Here is a 22,465-nt window from a genome sequence, read left to right as displayed (position 1 = left end):
ATTCTGAATGTAAAATAAAAGGGAAGTCAAGACCCCCACTGATTTCTTGTAAACCAGAACTGCTTACAACTCCTTCACAGCAGACACTGTGAATGCCAGTTGTTTAGCTAGGCTCAAGGGGAGAACACACCATCTGGAAGAGACCATATCGAGGGGCAACTAAATCATTACATCACAGTAGGCTCAGAAAGACACAAGTTAAAAAGGCATGGTGGCTGGGGCACCATGGAGCATGCAAGGCAAGCTGGACTTTTAGTCTCAAACCATACGTCTGTTTTACAGAACACATCAACTGTACTTCACCATGGGAAATCACTGACTCCACAAACAATTAAAGTCCCTAATTAACCCCAGACAGACTTAAGAATTCATTAAGGGCTGGGCAGGTTACTCATTGCTTTAATTTAAGGCTCTGTGCTGACCCAGGTGATGCTGATGCTAAGGTTACATGCTAGTCCCGTATAAAACTCACAGGAGAGCAAGAGGGAAAAATGAAACCAAACCAAACATTATAAAAATACAGTCACTGTGCTGCAGAAAGGTTACTTTCAGTTTCAGTCACTTCCTTTTTAGTCTCTTTTTTGTTGTTTGGTTGGTTTTAAATATAGGTCACAATTACGAATAGCTAAGACCACTTGGGGGAGGCGGTGGCAGATCATAAGAGGATTCATGATCTAGATGTGCACTAGAGGTGTACGTCAGCTAGGAACAATTTTGGAACCGCACACTTTATGAAATGCTGTTTTTGGAACATACCCAATCAACAGTGCAGAAGTTCACAGCTTCAGCAAAATTGAAACCCTGATTGAAGCCACTGTGATAAGCTCTTGGAAAAGTGATCACAAACTCTCCAGCACACTGATTGGTTCGATAAACCTACGAGAAAAGACAGACAACCATTAGGTCAAAACTGAACAGAACTGCATGTTGAGAATACAGATTTCCAGTTCCCAGTTACTCCTGTGGTAACCTCATATAGCTTTCAAACCCAAGAATTACAACTGGCATTCAGTAACACATAAAACCCCAGAAAGCACAGGGATTTCATTCAGCCATACTCGCACTCTGAGCGATTTTGTATCAGCTGTCTGCCTTTTGCACTTTTAGCTCTGTTGACAGTTACACTGGTAAAGCACAGGTGAGACTCTCTTCAACATGTAGCTGAAAGGGAAGAGAAATTTGGAACATACTCAAAAGTTTATACACTGCTGTAAATCTAATACTTCTAGTGATAGACAACCGGCATGAGAGCAGGTGGATCATCTTCCTGCATCTTTAAATTTTGAACTCTATCAAATCACAGCAGACACTGTAAATCGTGCCGCTTTTTCCAGATTTTCCTTTAAGTCCCAAGGTCAGCTAGTCAAAAGCTAATTAAGTTGTAAAGGGACATAATTCCCATGAAAAGTCTAATATGGAATATGATGGAAACTGATGAAAAATGTTTTTAAAATAGCTGAGAATTTAACCAGGAAAAATAAGAGGATGTGGATGACATACAAAGGAAGAACAGGTTTTGGCCACTTGCCAGAAACTCTATGCCCCAAAAAATGGGTCTGATTAAACTGACATACGAAGAGCTCCTGTCATTGTTTCAAAGGTCATGACTACACTTTCCATCTGAGATACAGAAATAGAAATACACTAAGGTGCATCTCCAGAGAAGAGTTTGCCAAGCAATTCCAAAAGCAATGATTCCATTGCCCATCTGTTCATACTGGCACATTACACTAGACAAGGAAGATACAACACACATGGAAACTACCACAACATCTCTGTAATAAAAGTGGTTTCAGTTATCAACTTTGAAGTAGAATTCAGAGCAAATGAAAGAGGGTTGGGTTTGGGGGAGTAGCACAGGAGTCCAACAACATACAGGCACTCCGTGGGCCATCAAAGTATTCGGGTTCATTATGGTGACAAGTTGGTGCAAGAGATCTGGCTGAGATTCAAATAGCTCTGGAGCAAGCTTCTTCATTACATCCTCCAGCTGTTCTGCTGCATAACCTGGGGCTCCATACCACGTTTTAGGCTCCCCCCTGCAAGATTATTAAAAAAAGTTAAATATAAACAATCTTGTAAGATACATTTTCAGTCTCCTGCTTTAAACACACCATGTCAAAAGAAGAGTATATCACCAGGAAGGAATGTAAAGAATATGCACTTTCCTGAACCTTCACTTTTTATGCAGATCCCTCCTTCAAACCTAAATTTTTAACTGCCTACATTTCTGAGTGCATACTTTAAATATTCAGGGGGTGGGGTGGGAGAGCGACACATGACTAAAGACATCCTCAGTGAAGTTCTGTTGATTCCAGCACAACTTCAAAATCTAAGCTGTGTACTACGAACACAAATTCCCTGTTGGATCTAACAGCCAAAGCCATTTCTTTCTGTCTTGGTCATAATTGCCATAAAAGCAACACATAGTAAGCAGAAATTAAGGTTCCATATTATGTAACTATAAGAGAAGCAAAAGACATCAAGGAAAAAAAAAATCCATATCCAGAGTAGGAACAAAGAACCTTTAGCAAGAGTTTAAACCACTGCAAGCCAGTTGAGAAAATCAAGGTAACACAGGTGTTTTCCAACAAATATTGTTTCAGGTTTACAATGAAGCTGGCTCGCTTCAGAGATGAAAACGCCTCCCAAATGCTTATAAAGAGAGATGTTAGAAAAGGTATTTAGAAATGAAAACAGATGAATCACTTTCACCCAGGACTACTAAAGAGCTGGCAAAATAAAGCCGACCCAGTACTTTTTTCCCTTCTTTTCCTCCGATAAATCATAAAACAACTGGGAGAATTCCAGAAGAAGAGAGTAAGAGATGACGACTCAAGAAGCATATTCACCATATCTAGGAATTTATTCCTATACTCAAAACAGCACCTCTATCACGGTGAAGAAAACAGCAAGTGGGAGGGACTGTGGAAGTAAATCTATATTAATATCACCAGGAGTGGCATAAGTAGAGTCTTTAATACACAAGTGACTAAATGATTACGTGGCCCAGGACTCAACCATCACTTTGGAACAATTCCATGAGTTCACGAAGAGTAGTCACAGATCCAACTAAAAACTGTCCTGCGTAAACCTAATTCTGGATAGGTGACAAGCAGTTACGAGCTGTTCTAAACCTGCAGCAAGATACTGGGACCAGGGGTTTCTGGACTCAAAGAGAACAGATATTGGAGAAACATAAAACTCTAAACTATGTGTGAGGTTTCAGTCTTATGAAGGCAGCAAGCTGAGGAATGGATAAAGGCGACAGTTCTTTCTGCACTGCCACCAGAGAGCTCCACATTCCTGCCTTTAGTATTATTGGCATCAATGCTAGCAATTCTTCCTCTCATTCGTATCATTTATATATTTGCAAGCATCATCAGAAGCAATTCTTTTTCTTCTTGTTTTATCCATTTCAAGAACTAACACAGGATTTACAGCCATGTAGGAAAACTATTTCCTTCAACCCTGAAGGTCTGCTACTGTAACCTGGTTCACTTGGGACTATCTACTATAATGTACTAGGAACCAAGCTACTTCAATGCACATGAGAACGCTGAAGAAGGATGTCCCATCCCCAGTACTTTGCAAGAATGAGTCCTGCCTTCTGAAGCCTCTTCAGAGTTTGGAGCATAGTCTCTCCAGTAGCAGGTCATTACAACTTACTTCTTCGGCCAAGAACACTATTAACCCCAACTACACATTGTTCTCAAGTAGGCTAAAAGGAACAACAACAAAAAACAGACGTAAGCTTGTAAGTTGAAGGGACATACAGAAGAGTATCTGCAAAGGAGAAGGGAAGACATCAAAAGACATTCATGTCAGTGTCTGTGATGTATGTACACGTGTGCACATATACATGCATACACCTATGTATATGTCTGGCCTTGACTGCAAATACCAGTGTGAATTAGCACAAGTTATCCAGAAAGCACCACCACTCCAGCTCCCCAGCAAGCGCTCCTAGAAGAGATAAAATTTCTATTTGATCCAAAAATCCCATAGCTTTCAGACTGACAGAAGATCCAGACCAAAAAAAAAAGTGACAAATGACAATGAAGAACATTTTTACAATGTGCTCTTGATCACTCAGTTACTTAATCTCTTTCAAAAATTGATTTTAATACTGCCAAATACTAAGAAAGAAAGCCATCTAAGTCACTGACTACTCAGAATGTGCTACATTAGAAGCTATTTCAAGGAGCAGCAATTGAATAACTGACCAAAAAGACTACCTACTGAATAGTGGCTGGGATGTGGTTTTACCATTTTTATGGAATACATAAGAAAAAAAGGAAAAGAGCTTGACAGGTTTCAGGTAAAGTGACAATTCTGAATAATTCAATCTCTAGAAAAGCTGTTAAAAGGTGAGAAGTTTAAAAAGTTCAACCTATTTAGAATATCAAAGAGATGGCAAAGATATGTCCTGATTACAATTGACAAGTGTTCACTTGATGAGAGGATTTATGACAAAAATCTAAGAGACAAAAAGTATGCAGGATCCTAGGACTGTTAGTTGAAGCTACATGGTTTTTAAAAAAACTTGCATGATTTTTAGTTTCACACTGAGCATAATAAAACATCTGATGGAGTATCTGCTGCATCTCTCATGGATTTTTTTAAAACTGGGAATGGATGTCTCTTTCCAAACTATGACCTCTTGTTCAAATGCAGGGATCATTGCATTGAATTTAAGCCTGTTATTATAGAATTGTAAGGTTTATTCCAGTCTGAACTCTTTGAATCTGGTTTTAGTCCATTAATTAAAAAAGGAAAGGGTGAATAAAAGGGAGATTACTTCTCAGGCTGAGTTGATCCCTCTCACTCACCAATGCAGATAGTTAATCGAATAGCTCCAGTGGTCTTCAATATGCCAACAAAATGAAGAAAAGCACATTCCTACATATAGCCAAGGTAATTTCATTCCACATATGTCTGCAGTGATGTGAGCAAGAACAGACTGCTCCATCACAGGCATGTTGTTTAAATTCCAGCCACTATCAAGGTATTCCTGAAAATTGAACAGAACAGTCACAAGTTTAAACAACATGAAGTGCAAAAAAAGGTGAAGCTGCCAAAAGATCAATAGAAGAAAAGCATCTTTCCAAATTGAAAATTGTAAAAAACAGGTCTATGAATCATAGAACAAAACCTCTGTTGTCTTCACTCTTTCTCAAAACATTATCTGACCTATGTTAGATTGAGATTAACAAAATAATAATCTCAAAATTATTTATTAACTTTTAATATAAACTCATGACTTTTTAACATAAAAAACCTGATGCAATTCTCTTCCTCAAATACTATGCCAGATACATAAAACACTTGGCAGACCAGTTCCATTATGTTGGTTTGAATCAAAGAGACCTATTTAATAAAGAGATGATACAAATATACCAAGTGAACTAATAAAGACCTACCTCTTCTTCTGGTCTCACTTTGAATTTCCCATCTCTAACAGGGAAGCCACTGCCAAACTCCTTTGAAGCAATATCAGCTCCATATTCCACTGTAACATCCTCTTCAATGGTACTAACAAGTCTCCAGAATTCCTTTTCAACCAGCTCAGTGGGGACCATCTAAGTATGAGAAAAAATATAAATGTACAAGGACTCAGGAATCAGTATATAGAGGGGCCATGCATAAAATCTAGCTCAGGGAGGAACCTCCATTAACTTAACACATTTCATGTCTTAATTGCTTCAGCAAAACAAACAAACAAAAAAATGCAACAGAAATGGGTTTGCCCCCCCCAGACATGTTGTTTCTTTGTAGTCTGAGCAACAGACGATAGCTGGAAGAGTACTTTCTTACTTACAGAGGCTTTTTCAGAAGTGAAAAAAACATGATTTGACATTTCTTCCCATTCAAAACTGGGCTTTCACCCTCCCCCATGAGATACATAAGCACTAAAAATGAAATCTACATTATGGCATTAGGGTAAAAACATGAACATACATGTACTGGCATGTTAAAATAGTCTGACTTGAATGCATCTGCCATTTCTCCAAAGGTGCGCAGTGTGTAGTCTCTTGCTGCTTGTTCAAAACCAAATGCTTCTTGAGGCTTATTACACTCCTGCAATTGAAAAAATAATTACTTTAATGTATTGATAAGACAATCAGATTTTACACAGATGGGTTAGTATTACCCCATTTGGCAGGGGCAGGAAGGCACACCAATATGAAATGACTGCCCCACATCACACAGCCAGAGGACAAGTCAGAAAGCACACTCAAAGTGCCCTGACTCCATGCTCTCTGCTTGATTCACCAAACTATGGTGTGTATTGGTAAATCTGCACAAACATCAATGAATTAATATGCCAATGCCATAATTTCTCCTTCCTTTAATACAGCTAAGCAAAAAAGATGCAGAAAACTCCATACTGAAACACACAGATTTCAATTTTAAATACGAAGGGAAGGCAGCAATTAAAATGCAAACTATTCTTTGGAATTTCAGCAATGCTAGTGCAGATCATGTTTTGGCTCTGCAGTATTAAGTGATAGCTTTGTGATTTGAAGCACTCCGGGTCTTCATTTTAGTTTTGTCCTTGATCACCTTGTTTGCACAACTAAGCAGTAACAAATAGCGTTTTCAATCCCTGAGGCCCCATGTAAAACAGACAATTTTCAACCTATCTTTTACAGTTTGTCAAATTACCTGAGCCAAGCACTGGGGGCACCTCCAGTCCCCTTTGGGAACATCGTGAAGGGGTGGAATTAAACAAAAAGTATGGTAACTGTCATCACAGCCATCACACAACAGGAGACGGTCCTCATCGTTACCACTGCCACATAAGAGACATACATACAAATCCACCTGTAACAAGAAATTGCCAGAGTGGGAATTTGAGCACTTAAGGTAACTCATGGTAAAAGAGAAGTTTGTAACTAAGTCATCCATGACATTTGCCAAAGCTTATTTATTTTCTCTCTGAAATAGAAGTGAGAAAAGCAAACACAACGTTTTTATGTCTTTGTAACTTACATAACCCCCTTTGAAATTTAAGGAAGGACTACAAAAGTTGCAAGCTCTTCCCTGTAGCCTTCTTCAAATGATGGAAAACTTGATGCAGCAGCCATGATAGTTTCAAATCAGCAGTATGTGGATTTGACAAGAACATTTTAACATCTATTGGTGGCTCACATATCCTTTTTCTTCTTGCTGTCATGCATAACATGCACAGATGTTTCAGCATCCTCTGAGACCAACTGTTTTGAGTCTCAGAAGAGAAAAGAGGGTTCCTCTTGATGGAACTGTACCTGTTTTTTCTCAGAAATACTACCTGAGACCTTCCTTTTTATTTGGAAAGGTACTGGCTTCCCAGCGAACGTATGTACTTTTGGAGAGGGAGGCACAGTTTTGAAAGAAGTCTGATGGAAGTTTCACACAGCAGCTGCAGAGCCCCAAGAAAAAGGTGCAGGCACACCAAACATGTGGGAAGAGAACCCAAGTTGTAGCACAGACAGAAAAAAATCTCAGTATTATCTTCTCACTGGCAAGGCAAGGCTTTGCTGCTTTTGTTGTTGTTTGGTTTTAGTTTAATTTAGGGGTGGTTTTACATGGAAGGCTGGAGCATGAAATTATTTTTTATGAAGAATTTTAACAAGAAAGCTCCCAAGTTTGTAGTGAAATGTGAGTAAGTGGCAGGTTTGTTCAAGACCTGGGTGCAAAAGCTCGCATTTAAACTCCCTTTGAGATTAGATAGGGAGATCAGTTCACAGAAAAACAAGTTCTATTTTGACTCTTCTTTCAAAATTATTTTGAGGCTGTACCTTGGAGACAGAAAACAAGTTACATGACTTGTAGATAGTGAAGCTTATCTCTCCTGTTATTTTCAGCTTTGTAGCAGCCTGAAGCTTTACAAGTGTCTACACTCCAGCAGGCACAGGCACTGCTTTGTTTCAACCACAGAATTACACAAAGAATACAACGGAATCCTTACTGCATCTAAGTGACACAAAAATGTCACTACATACCCTAAAGAAACCCAGAAACACCTGCAAACAATATGAAGCATCAGGAATGAAGGGCATACTCACAGCATTAGTAGGTTTTTTGGATCGGGCTTTGGATTTGTCTTTCTCCGGCTCCCCAGCATGCTCTCTCTTCTCAGGAAGTTTCACTGAACTATACATTTCCTTTTCTGGTGCAATAGGAGAAAAAAAAGGCTATTACAAAATGTGTTAACACTTAGCATCACTGGTTATTACTTGTTTTGTTTGCTGTGACTTGTTAAGATTGCCACTCTATGTTATTTTTTGGAATTACTTTTGTCCTATACACGCATTGGGAGCACCTCTCTTTCAAAGGGAATTTACCATTACTTAAGGTTGTACTAAGAACACTGACGATGCAGGCAAGTTCGTAAACTGTTTTAATCTGTCATGTGCAGAGATGGTCACTGATGCCTGATTTTATGATGGTAATGAAACATTAATACAAACAGTTTCAGTTAAATTAAGGCAAGATTTGAACACCTGCAATGCCCACATAAGCCAGTACTATCGGAAAATCTGAACATGCCATCACAACCTAGAAATGACTATGGCAGACACATTTTAGAGTGGGTATTTTAAACACTTTGCAAGTCTATTTATCTTCAAAACCGAAATTTGTTTACATGTGGCGTTATCAAATGTGGTTGAATAACTCCATTTTTATGGCAGCATGTAACACAGAGAGATGAAACACTGCAACTTCTTGTGATGATCTTCACACTTCAGTTTCTTGCAGTGGGAGCTTTCACGACAGCGTATGATCAAAGATGACCACGCAACAGAAGTGGCCCTGAGAAAGAAGCATTTCCTCTACATTCTTACATTCCTACCTAATTTGGGCATGCTTCTTCTCAAGCCTTAATTCCTGACATTTTGAACTAACAAGAAGCAAATGCATATTCGCCTCTGTACAGCAGAGTTTGGAGAATCCCGGGGTTCTGGTGTTGAAGACAAGGGGGTAAGGGAAGCTCTACGCTAAACCTACAAGTGAGCTAGAGGCTTTTCCACAGGGATGTGAGACAATCCAAAAACATTTCTTGAAGTCCAAGAACTAACAAATACATTATAAAGAAGAATGTCTACATTTATCAGAAAGAGAAAAATTGACTACAGCTTTTTTGTTCTAAAGATAAAGTAAAAAAGATTAATGCCTAGGGACTTTTTAAGAAAAATATTAAATAAGACCATAATCCACACAAAAATTCTTGAAAGCAAAGACTGTGAATGAAACAAAGATGACTCATAGCTGCTTAATGTCAATCATTAATTGCACATGCTTGCCATATTTGCTTTGTTAAATTAATTGTCAACAAGCTTATTCTCTCAACTTGATGGCATTAAACATTTCTTCTCAGTCTGAAATTATTTCTTGACAGATAACAACAGATTCAGGACTATTGACAGAAGCAATTAAAAATGGTAATATAGGAATGTTATGGTTAGGTTCACAACATAGTATCTTTCATCTTTGTGAGTTTCAATTCCTTATTTCAAATTCTTTCCTAAAAGTTTCTGAAATCTGATACCTTCCTAAACGAGTTTCCTGTATTTAAAGCTAGCATGTTGATGCTACAAACAATTTAAAATTCAAAACAGAAATATGGCTTAAATCTCATTTCTGCTTGCTCTGTAATAGACACTGAAGATTAAGAAGTACAATTATTCATCTTCAAGAAAACCCTAACGATTCACAAAACAAATGATTTCAAAGTCATAAAATGACTTTTACAACAAATTCCATTTTGATTTATTTATTTTATGTATTTTATTTAAACACTCCTGATTTGCTTCAACCCCTGAATTAAAATTTGTTCTTGAAATAAGTTATTACAAAGTAACAGAACTTGCATTCCCTTTGTTTCACTCGCCACTCACCGTTTTCACACTTTGGAGGTGCACATCCCATCCTGCGTCTCAGATTATGAGTTCTGGCCTCTGAAGGTTCAGATTCACTTTTCATATTGGTTGCCTTTAAAAAAAAAAAAAAACACAATAATAATAAATAATTTAAAACCACAGTAAGATCCTTAAATAGAACACTGGGCTTTACATTTGTATTTGTGAAACTGTTCACTGCCATACAAACTCATGGCTACGTGCCCAAGTACAGACCTACAGCTTCTGAATGAATCGCCCTGCTGGAAACACCAGCAGCCCCCAGACCACTGGCCACTGCACATGATGCTCCAGGAAAGGCTGCACACCCGAAGAGATCTGCACGTTGTTCTGCAAGTCTCTAAGCTGAGTAACTTCGGTGTCAGACCCTTGCAAGGCTTTAAAGTATATTTTTAATGCTTTCAAAGCCAAGGAAAAAAATTAAAAAAAGACAATGGCTTTCAGCCATTAAGGTACTGGTAACCTGACTCCTAGGGAAAAGCCAGGCAGGCAGAAGTCAGGCAGACTTCGAGGACTGTGCTTACACTCCCTTACACTCCCTATTTTATACTTGTAAATGAATAAATCTAAAAAGGTAACCTAAATTTCTTCAGTGCTTTATAATTTAAGAAAATAAAATTAAAAAATTAGACTTCAGAGAAAAATAACACAGGGAACAACCTGAAGAGACTTAAAAGGAAAGTCTCCAAAAAGCCTGTGGCAATAATGGCACCATAATATTTTTAATTTCATCTCACGGGAACTCAATAAATAGCAAAGGAGCAACAAACTACTTTGGGCTTTTATAAGATTTGATTTTACTCTTCAAAAGCAGTATACTCCAGTCTTCTAAGCTGGGAACTCGGTGTATTGTGGAGCTTTCAACACAGAATCGTGTTTCCATTTAATTCTTTATTTCTTCTCTTTAGTTTTGACACAGAGAGACCAATTCTCAAATCCCTCGGCACAAAGATGGGTTTCTCCAATACTGTGGTTTTTTAAGCTTAGTTTCTTAAGGAAATGAGGTCATGCAACTTGCTCCTCACACCAGTCAGCCTATTGTCCACCCCTCCTCGACTCCCACATAATGCATGGACTTGTTGGCCTAGCTCTAAAAGCTAGACTTCCATCGTTATCAGGTACTTTCTTATTTTGTTAAAGAAGTATATGTGTTTTTGACACTGCTTCCCCATCTCTTTGTGTTTAATCTGTCCAAACTCCTGTCTCTATGAGAACAAGAAGAGGTTCTATTGCTTAAAATACACCATAAATAAATAAATAAAAACTGATAATATTTCTCAGAATGAACACCTTTCAACCCCAGGCAGATACTTCAAATGGAAAATTTCAGCTCAAACTGCTGAGGTTTTCTCAGAATTATAAACCTACTCATAATAGGCTACGAGTGGAAAAGCTTTAGAAAACCTTAGTTGTAACTTAGAAAAAAAAATATATAAGCAGAATTTGCAACAATTAAGCTCTATTGCTTGGTAGTAATAAGAACCACAATTAGAACAATGGGAGTTTAATAGAGAGACTGAAACTAACTGGATTATAAACAGAGTCAATCATGACCTTCCTAACTCATGATGTCACCACTACTAAGACAGTCTCCTGGGAATGAGCCTCTTCAACTGCTCAAACAAAAGAAATAGTAAGCTCTGTGAAGACAGTAACATCAGGCTGGAAAGACTGAAATTACAGCAGAACAACAAAGGAAACACAACAATTTTCTAAAATACATCTTCACGGGATAACTCGTTGCATACACATTTTATGTTTAGCCAAGTAAGTATTATTTCTTAAGCATGTAATATTAATCTTGTTACAACCTATTCTGAGTTAATGTTATATGCAATTTTCTCATCAGATTGCATGGAGAAAGTATCTCAAACTAATGGAAATCACAGGGTCAAAAATGAAGGAAAACAATACTAATGTCATAAAGAAAATGGTCTCTAATCTAAATTCTGGCTTCAACTCACAAAAGGTTAACAGAAACCTCTCAACACATTAAAAGAATACCTGCTGTTTACTGACTGTTTTCTGAGGAAATTAAGATCAAAGCTGCAAAAAGACAAGCTTCGTTTCTAGAATTTATCACTTGTGTTTTATCTATAAACCCCATATCATTTATAATTATGCTACAATAATATTTTAGCATATACACTCATAACTAGTATGCAAGTGGAACAACTTCATTAGAAGAGCCCCTCAGAACTCCCAACCTTAACATTTTCTTTTCTTTTTAAAGTATCAAACAAGTCGTACTATTTATAGTTCATACATTTATAAATATTTAGGCATGTTTTAACGAAGATAAACAGCTATTTACTATTTATGTATTTGGCGACCTGATAGAAATAAAACGCACGCAACTTAGCTAAAACTTGTTGTGCCATTACACCATCACACTGTTAGGTCAACTATCTCTGGATTACAACTTCAAGCTCAGACACCACAGAGCACTTACCCATATAAAGACAGATTATCTCACCTCTGCTCTTAGGCGTTTTGCTCGACGAGCAGGTGGACAAGTTTCAGATGGCTGAACAGACTGTCTCTGCGGAATATCATGGGGCTTATATTCCTTGTCCTTCGTGTCACTAGCAAGATCTGGTTTCTGCAAACACTGAAGAGACACCAATTTGATTACTTAACTTCTGTCTCCACTTCTAATACAAACTGCATAGAACAATTTCCTGGATAACGTGAAAGAATGCAGACAGGACTTTAATATTTACTGTGACGAGTTAATAAAGACAGTATTTATGACAATTTAAATGTTACCATTTTATACAAGTCACAAAATCTCTTTTTCCTGCCCTTTTACTATGTGCAGTACCCTTAATAAAGGCTCTTAAATAAAGCTGAAGTCATCCTTTAAATTTTATGAGCACCAAGCACTTCTCTTCCAGAACACTGTTCACCAAAATAACAATTGCAGCAGAACGGTATAAAAAGCAGGCAAGCTTCCATCAGAAGATTTTCTAGTTTCCTCCCATGCCTGCCTGTCCAGCAGCCCATACAGTGTGCAATGAAGGTCCTATTTCACTGCATTTACGCAGTCTTTCATAGAGCAACACAACCAGCAAGTCTAGCCTTCTTAATCCTGAACTGTTCATAAAACCAGCCAAGTGGGAAGTTGTGAATTATAGGACCAAAGCATTCTACGCTTGGAATTTCTTGGAAGGCCAACCTAGTTGAGGGCTATCCAAACAGGACTACACAGTGCCCAGGGTGGGAAATTTAACACTTGGAAATTTCATTCTCAGCAAGTGAAACAGCATGTCAAAGTTTCAAAATCATTTGGGGAACCAAGTTATAGTCCCCTGCAACTCTGTCGTATGTTATTAGCTCTTTCTAAAATTCCAACATTTCACTGTGGGACTAATACCAATTCTTTTACTGGATGATGCTTTTGCAGATGGTATCAACTGCATACAGGAAACTGTTGTGGTGTCCTGACATTGCATCACTGTAATGCTAACATACAGAGTAATACAAAAGTAAGTTGCAGCCTATACATCCCTCTCAACTGAAACAGAACTTTGTCTGAAGAACACTAAAGATATGTTCTTTATGTATTTTTGAGAGAACAGGACCACTGGGTGAATTATGAGCAGAAGGGAAGAAGAAATGCAAGAAGAGCTTTAGTTCTTTCAAGTAATTTCTATCAAAAACTGAAAACTGGGCACACATTTGGCAAATAATAAATAGTACAGCTCTAAGTTTGTCAAGGCACAGAGCCCTCAATAACAGGAGACAAGACATAACACGTTTTGATGGGTAAACAACAAACCCTGAAGAAAGGAAGAATTTTATGTTGTCAGGAAATATCCCACACAAATTGCCGGGATACAATTTCCCCAGTTCTGTTCATCTGTTCCCAATAGAATCATTTTGTCAACAACAGAGAAAACAGGATAGGAACTGCAAGAGAACCGTTACAGTGGCATAAGGACCGATTCTCTGTAGACAACACAAAAATCAGACCTTCAGAAACAAATCACAGTCAGTAGCGGGAGGGAAAGAGGAGGGAAAAGCAGTATTTCAGAAGATAAGTCCATGTTTTAAGAAATACACGATTGACAAAAGGGAAACATCAGTCAAGGACAGCAGAATATGATAAACTATCATGCAGAGGAAGTCCACAAGACTTCTCAGAGAAGCCTCTGATTTTTTTTTCAGCACAGACTTTGTTAGCTATAGATTGATTCTTTGAAAGCAAATGCATGACTTCAACACTGAATACACACAGAAAACCACTGAACACTGCAGCTTAAACACAAAATCAGCACACATCCTGGCTGAGGCTCAAAAGGCAGGCACGTTCCTGTGCTGGGTACATAGAGCATTGCAGCTAATTCATCAAAGATCTTGCTCCCTTGAGGCTCGGACTGAAAGAAGATGATGTGAATTATTTCACCTTAACATCTGTGGGAGAAAGTCACAAACGATTTCTCAGGAGAGAAAAAGACCAGCAGAAAAGACAACCAAGTAGGAGAAATATGAAAACGAGTGACCAGAAAAGTAAAGGAGACCAAAGTCCCACAGAACACTGACACATTTAATAACTTTTGTAAATTCTGGTTCCTTGAATTATGCGCTCATGTGAAACCTGAGCCTTTCACAAAAAAAGAAGTTTGTACTCCTTCTGGTAACAGAGGACATATGATCCTTGAAAGCAAATACCTAGAAGGCAAACAGCTTTTCCTAAACAAAACAATAATGAAACCTGGAAAGAAAAATAACAAAGAGCAGAACTTGCCTTGTTTCATTGGAGTGTCCAAGCAAAAAAAAAAAAGAGCACTGCTCATTGAAAAAAAAAAAAAAAAAGCCCAGAAGACACTTCCTAAATACTAAGTTTTCAATAACTACTTAAGTAGAAACATTTCCCAGAGCCTCAGTAACCTGAAGGCAAAGCAGCAGTATGAAATGACTGTTAGTTAACATTTTCAATTGTACCTACAAGAGCTAGGAGCTAAAGTCCTGCCTTAAGAATGAGAATTCCTCTGAACCTGTATCACTCCATGACTGACCCTATTAACTGCAAGCACGTGTCTTTAACAAAGGCTACTAACGGCTGTTTCTTCAGTGCTTTCCTCTCCCAGCCAGCAGAGCCTTTTTGGAAAGGTTAAACTTCTACTGCAACTTCTCTAGAGCTACATCCAAGACCCGTCTAGTGAAATATATCAAGTTAAGAATAAAATAAATTTACCCCTGAAGAGCTTTGCTGAGTATTAAAAAAACGCCAATTTCTGGTGTTTGACTGAACAATAGCTTTAGTAAAAACATGCTACTAGTTCAATACTAAACAGCTCCAGATAATTTCATTACCTTTTCATAGATAATTAAATATTTCCAGATGAGCTATTGGTCAAAACACCTTATGAAGGCAGTTTAATATTCATCTAACCCACAAATAAACAAATAATGTTATACTCAGATCTGGACAAGATTTAAGTTATGGCACAGCCAACAGTGGAAATGATATCCTTCCATATTTCCCCACATACAAACCACAGGAAGAAAAACAATATTGCAAATACTACCAATTAAGAAGAAAAATTAGTGAATATAAGCACTAATCTGATGGATGATGATCCTAGCAGCATGGAAAGCTTCTCTTGAAAGGCTTGTTGAAGTATCACAAGAAGAAAGCACACATCTGAAACTGACAGCTGTCAAACCCAATAGCTATATCTTCTCCCAGCCCCCCCCCCCCCCAAAAAAAAAAAAAAAATCACAGATGCTTAGAGTCTGAGTAAATCACTGAACAGACATAAAATAGAATGGATACCTCCACATGAAACATCTAGGAAAGCACCACTTACTGTGAACACATGGAAGAAAGCCAAAACAGAATCTCATCTGAGATTCATCCTAAAAAATGAATTGCAAAACAAACTCAGTTGGAAGACAACATTATCAGGAAGAAAAAAAAAATTGAGTGGAAAATGAGCTAAAAAGATGACTTCTGTGGATTCTCTCAGTTCACTAAAAATATACATCATTCCCACATGTAGGAGGGAAATATTTTAACAGATTTTATGGGGGGAGTTAAAAAAGCAAAGTTAAACATACCAACATGGCTTTTCCAGAATTAAATGATGCACTGAACACATCAGTTTGGAAAAAAAATATCAGGTGTCAATTGCAAGAGAAAGCTTGGAAAGTTACATTTAAAAAGAAGCATGACCTCATCAAATGAAATCACAAGCAGTCATCTGAGAATGTTTTTCTATTCTGAAAGGGTCCACTACGGAGAAAACCATGAACTGTATGATACATCAACTGTACGATAGGCACTTGCACAGGGAACCTACATTTCCATGAAAGCGTAGCACCATGTGAACTGCTTTCTAACCTTTAGATCTCTTTCCCTAAGTAACTGCATCTCAAAAATATGAAACCAAAGACAGGTGTCACAAAACACACCACTTCAGAAGAACAGCAACTCAAGAATTAAAGGTTTCTAGAACAAAAATGCAAAGTTTTCAATGACGTGCTTCCAGAACACAGTACTACTTTCCACGGCTTCGCATGAACACCTCTCAGGCAAGGCAAAATATTTTTGTCACAGCAATTTCGCTAGCATGTTATCACGAGGCTGCTGCAAACTGTAGATAGAAAATACAGAAACACAGAATTCAAGCCAGTCAATAAGTTAGCTTTAAGAATCCAGCTTAGCAATGATTTTAAAAAATTTATTTTTGATTAGAAGTCTGACTACGGTTTTCTAAATTGCTTACCGTCACCTACATGCCATAAAACATAAAATGCAGTCTTTGGAAATATGCCATCAAAAAATAAAAAATAAACAGACTGGCAGCTAAATTAACTGGACTTCAGTTAGCTCCAAAATAGCTTACCAATAGGCTAGCTCCAGACTGGAATAAGTTGTAAGGATAGAGAATACGCTCATAGTGCGCACGGATGTGCGAACCCACTGCTTTGCCAGGAGCAAATCCCATTCTAGTGGCTATTTTGGTCCATTTTCTCTCCTTGCAAACTACATCAAATCCTCCTTCTTCTGCAACTAGCTAAAAAGAGAAAATAGAATGATTATAAACTTAATACTAAGATGAGCAGCATTTAAGGAAAGCATTGCTAGTTTAAGTAAGATAAGGACAACAACACAATGTGTATTTTAAAAGAGAGAAGTATAGTTTTTTTAAAAAAAAGTAACAATTGTTCAAAAGCTGTAACTGGAACATATAACCTAATCAGGACATGTAAATATCTTTGAATTACTTTACAAACAAGTCAGCATCTGCATGTGATGACCAAACAGCAATTCAGCCTACTTATGAGAATTTTTCTGGATGCAATTTGCCATTCCTCTACTTCGTATTCTAATAGACCTTCTAGCACAGTACAATCAGCTCTTCTCTCTAGAACATTTACTATGAAATAGGCTCAAAACTAATCAAACACTACCCTAAACGTAAAGAAGCACAGAGAACATACCCTTGAGGGTCAGTGAATCCCATCCCTTGCTATCACAATACATAATCTCCTCCACAAGTTCAACAAGCCTCATCCTAAAAGTAACTGGATATTGTTCTCTTGTATTCTTAATAGAATGGTCTTTTCTCACTGCTGTCACGGTTCAGAAGCTTCTTCCAGTTAAGCTTAAGTTTATTCTTTGTATTCAATTTGTATTCAAGTTCAACTTTGAAGAAGAGTTGGAAATTTAGTTTAATCTCCCTGCTCATATGAAAGCTTCCACAATTATTATATTTCCTATTATTTTGTCACATTAGCTAGGTTAGGTTGAATAAAGTAATACATTTCCGTCTTAGATATACCCCCAAACCTATCTTGATCAATTATGATACCATCCTGAAACTGTGATGATACAATTTTTCAGAAGACTTTTCTCCATAGTCTTACTCTATTAAGCTGAAATAAATCCAAGATCTTCCTCTCCACGTGTGGAATTTTCAGTGTACATCCCTGAAGTTCCCAAAACTTTGCAATCTGGTCCAGGAAATTCAGCTTCACACGGGTTTGGGCCTGAAAAACGAGAATTGAATGGAATGCTAAATACAGATAAAGCTTCTGTTTCCCACAGCTTATAAGGTTGCAGCCTCTACTGCATGTCTGCCTGTTCCCTCTGCAATTGTAATTTTGCATTTTTTCCTTCACGTCATATGCAGGGGAAAAAAAATGTACAAATATCGTATGTCTTTCCTGAAGTCACTTATTAACTTTTTGTAAGGCATTTAGAAAAGTACTGAGAACAGACAAGCAGCAAATTATCACTGCTAAAAAAAAAAAAAAAACAACCTAAATCCTGGTAACGCAGGTACTTTATTACAGGTTGCTTTTGTTAGACTGCATTTGGATCATTTTTATGAAGGAAGTAAGCCAGTTATTGCAAGGAAAGCCAACTACTCTGTTTGTAGAGCACTTCACACAGTAACATCGGGCTCTGATTGAACACTTGCTGTGTTAAAGAGTTGTACCTTAAATTTTGCCACATTTCAATTTCATCACAATTTTCTGTGCTTAAGGTAGAGGACAGCCACGTCTATACACACCACCTTGTTCTTAAGCTCCAGAGAGAGCTCTAAGCCAGTCTGTGTCCGTATAAATCTCTTGCTTCCCTTGTACCTGAAGCCAACATTTGAGCTCTTACCCTGCACTTAACATAATCATGACATCTTTGAAAAGCAAGCGTCCTCTGCTCATGAGGAAAATCAGGCAGGCAAAGAGTCACCATCATTCCAGTTCTTACCAGCAGTGAGCCAACCGGGACTCGCCGCCACTCCCTTCTTCTAGTCTGAATTATGAAAGCAGTGAATCAAAGTGCTTGTGAACAGCAGATTTTGCACCAACTGAACCCAGATTTTGCAATTGTTTCTTCCAAATGGCTTGTTATTTTTAAAGCACTCTGTAAATGCTTCATCTCTTCTACTTTTTAAAAGATGCTGTATACATGGAAAATGAAGACCAAAATTTATGGCACTTGAGAATTTGAGTTTAGCTGCTTATAAATGCCTCTATGTGGAAAAGGCCTGATTTTTTTTTGTTGTTGTTCCTTCAGTGAGCATTAACTTTACTTTTTATGGTTGGTATGTTTTCATGTAAATTCTGAAACACATGGATTTGTGTGTGCTAATTCAGAACTGATGTTCAGATGTACCAAATGCTGTGAACTGAAGTCAAACAGAGCTCACGGACAATCAACTGGAAAAAAAAAAGGGGGGGGGAGGGGAAGAACATGTAAACATTCTGGAGCAGAAGCAATGTTCAGTTTTACAGCTTACCTCTAGTTCATTAAGCCTCTGGATCCTCGGAGTGAAGTGAAGCTTATCAACATCACATGCAAATGGAGGCTGCCAGTCCTGGAAAAAAAAAGAAGTGCTTCATCAACACACCAGGAAAATAAATGAAACTTCTTTGTAGTCCATTCAAAAGCCAGGTAAGCCTGAAGCATGGAGAGGTCTTTGTGTTTCCAAGCCCCCCCCAGCACCACAGAATACAGCACCGTCCTCTGGGACCACAGCTCTCGGCCGTGCAGCCCCTGCTGGCAGCCATCTCCTCCCTCCGCCTCCATGAGGCTGACCCCTTTCCAAAACACATCATTATGAACAAGGCTAGCCAGGGAAACATGCAGCATCAACCCCAGTCTCACTGTGCAGCATTTCAATATGTCATTGTGCCTTTCAAGTAGACAGACACTGAAACGGTGAAAGAAATGACATTTTGAAATGGAAAACCTGTCATCAAAGTGCCCTCGGTCCCCCTCCTGCACACACCAGGCAGCAGCAGCGGGGCCGGGGCTGTTTGCCCCAGCACTGCAAAGGCCCCACTCCAAAATGGGAACCGCGGGCAGCTGAGGGTTTTGTCCATCCGACCAAGGAGCACTGCCTTCTTGCAAGTCAAACCTCCCCAGGGCTTTAGATGGGAGTAACAAACACCCAGTAACAATTCTGAGATACAGCAACAGCTTCATGTGGTTACCACAAAAAAAAAACATTGAATAAAGAAGAGTTTCATGAACCATGATCCAAAACACAACGCCTGCCCTGATGGAGAAGACCAGCATTTGGTATCGGGCATTACACACTCGGGAAGGACAACGCAGCAGCTAGCTCTGGTAACCGGCGGGCTCAGGATCAACCAGCAGCTGCACTCCAGAGCAGAGTTTCTTAATTCCTTGTCTGCAAACATGTTGGAACAACTGGAATCTGATCAATTAGAAATGATTATTATTACTTAAACAAAATACCTGCAACTGCTAGCGTTATTTATACCTACAACTATAAAGCAATTTTATCTTTTACATCTCTGACATCTATCACATGCAGTTGGTTTGGCAACACAGAGCTTCACAGAACTAAATTAAATTTGATTTGAACTTGACAGTAATTTATTACATATAAAGCTATCTTATTATCGCTAATTACAGAACGAAGATAACGTGCACGAGAGCTACTGATAGCAGAGGAAGACAAGAGCTGTCTACCAGTAAAGACAACAGCGCTTCCTCAACGCCTGCAGCCTCAGACAACAAAAATAAAACTAGTCACAGGCAGAGTATTTGTTACTTTAGCAGAAGGGCTTAATATGAAAACTAGCGTCAAAAATAACCATAAGGGACATGCAAGGCAATTATCTTATGTACCAACAAGCAGGCTGAATTTGTACTGTGACAATCTCATGCTGTCACTCCAAGCAAAGCCCGCAGCAGAAGCCAACTCGAGGGAAGGGACACAAAAGCCGCAGAGTATGGGAAACCTGAGTGTGAAGGCCACCAACCTGTGTGTTTTATCAAGCACACACCAAACCTCAACATTGGTAATGAGAAGCAAGCTTTTCCTCTCCAATGATGAAACCAAATGAAGTTGATGTGCATTATCTAACAGAACACCTCGCTGATAACATGGCATACAGAAACAAACTATTCCAGAGCTAGCTAATTAGCTGCACACATCTCTTACTCATTACTGACTGGGGTACATTTTGGGAACTTCTCCCCTTTTTGCCAAAGTCACTTGCTGCAGCAACGAACTAGTTATCTATATTCTTGGGGGAAATTCACGTGACTCCAGACGATACTGACTTCCCTAATAGTATTTTCTACATCTTTTAGTTTTTAGGCTTCACAACACAGCAGTGAACAATGCGCAGAGCAGAACGCTGCGGTGGCACGTCAGCTGCTTTACCAAGAGCAGCTTCAAACTTTGTCCACCCGATACATGGCTCCCAGTCCAGCAGGCAGATGGGTCGGTTACCGCAAATTTAACAGCCGTAAAAGAGTGCAACTTTTAGCAAGGAGAAAGTCACTGCAACAACTCCGGTCGAGATACGGTAAATTGGCTTACTGAGAGGTAACACGGGATTTACTCTGGCTCACTGTAAAGCTCTTGACTTTTTTTTTTTTTTCTAAGCAGGAAGAGCTGAGGGAAATACATGCTAAGCATTATACAGCAGGTCATACTGGTTATTATGAAAAGGCTCCTCTGGCTTCAGAACCACAGCACCGCACACCTCATTTATCGCAGAACCCGTTTCACATGACGTGAGTCTGAGCTAAAGATACACAGCAAGCATCATTTGGAGAAATTACAGCATGAGTGATGAACAGGCAATCCTGACTATCACCAATTCACTTTCAAGTCACAAACAGCTCGATTTGGAGCAGTTCAACTGAATTAGAAGTTGGTATAACCCATGAAAATAATATTTCGCATCTTATGTTCCAGCATATGGCAATTGCCTCAATTCCTAAACACAATTCTTATAACTCTTCTTTAATAACTATGTTATTTACTTGACAAAAAACTCACATGTAATTTGAAACACAATTTACTAAGATAAACACAACTTTCATTAAAAGCGGAGCTACAAGGCATATGTTTGGGGGAAAAAAAAGCACCTCTGAAATGCAGCAGCACCACAAGAGGGAGCCTTTTCGTGGCGATGCTCATTCTGCCAGGCTGCTGATCCGCACGCCAAGCTGTGCTGAAGACAACAGCCCACACAAACCAGCTCCACAGGCCCATTTCCCTTAAGCCAGTTGCTGGAAAGTCTGTAAAACTTGCCTTTTGTATCCAGCGTGCATTTGCAAGGTCCTCAATATCAACTGGTCTGGATCCCCTCCTACCCCCTATTTTTATTTAAAAAAACATAAATGTTTTAAAAGGTCAATTTGGCTTACTTTCAACAACCAGTGTAAGCACTAAGGTTAAGGATACACAACAAACAACAGAAAGGAAGAACTGAATTTCCTACAAAATCAGGAGTTTTTACAGTGCACAGACTCTTCATCTGAAATGACTCCATGGCTTTCTATTGTCCGTAGATGACTGTAAGAAGCCTGCAATAAAGATGAGCAAAATTATTTGCCTATGTTAGATTGCATTTGTTAACCAGATCTCGGCAGAATAAACCTGAACAAATCCATGCAAAAAATACACTGACATCAAAATCTGAAACTTTTCTACAAACTTTATAGGCAAATGTAACTATGCAGAAGGCATACTCCCAGGATCACATTAATATTTAAAGTACCAATGCAAACTACAGACTACAAATGCTTAGGAGAACTATTTCTATACTCTTCC

The 22,465-nt window shown here is 38.5% G+C and overlaps 1 protein-coding gene across 2 annotated transcripts in view; it reads right to left on the bottom strand.

Annotated features, from left to right (window-relative positions):
• KDM5B (lysine demethylase 5B) overlaps positions 1 to 22,465 on the bottom strand; it is a 47,295-nt gene that overhangs the window by 15,980 nt on the left and 8,850 nt on the right. For both annotated transcript variants that reach the window (XM_032203112.1, XM_032203113.1), the window contains 12 exons: positions 19,163 to 19,240; positions 17,784 to 17,906; positions 16,760 to 16,930; positions 12,382 to 12,516; positions 9,885 to 9,978; positions 8,052 to 8,155; positions 6,670 to 6,828; positions 5,962 to 6,081; positions 5,424 to 5,582; positions 4,833 to 5,014; positions 1,877 to 2,039; positions 757 to 876 (listed from right to left, as the gene is read on the bottom strand). In XM_032203112.1, the coding sequence (XP_032059003.1) occupies positions 757 to 876; positions 1,877 to 2,039; positions 4,833 to 5,014; positions 5,424 to 5,582; positions 5,962 to 6,081; positions 6,670 to 6,828; positions 8,052 to 8,155; positions 9,885 to 9,978; positions 12,382 to 12,516; positions 16,760 to 16,930; positions 17,784 to 17,906; positions 19,163 to 19,240 (1,608 nt within the window). The remainder of the gene's footprint in view (positions 1 to 756; positions 877 to 1,876; positions 2,040 to 4,832; positions 5,015 to 5,423; positions 5,583 to 5,961; positions 6,082 to 6,669; positions 6,829 to 8,051; positions 8,156 to 9,884; positions 9,979 to 12,381; positions 12,517 to 16,759; positions 16,931 to 17,783; positions 17,907 to 19,162; positions 19,241 to 22,465) is intronic.

This window comes from Aythya fuligula, chromosome 25 (genome assembly GCF_009819795.1).
Source record: "Aythya fuligula isolate bAytFul2 chromosome 25, bAytFul2.pri, whole genome shotgun sequence".
Lineage (NCBI taxonomy): Eukaryota > Metazoa > Chordata > Aves > Anseriformes > Anatidae > Aythya > Aythya fuligula.
The sequence above is the reverse complement of the archived record's forward strand: the minus strand, read 5'-3'. Positions and strand labels throughout refer to the sequence as shown.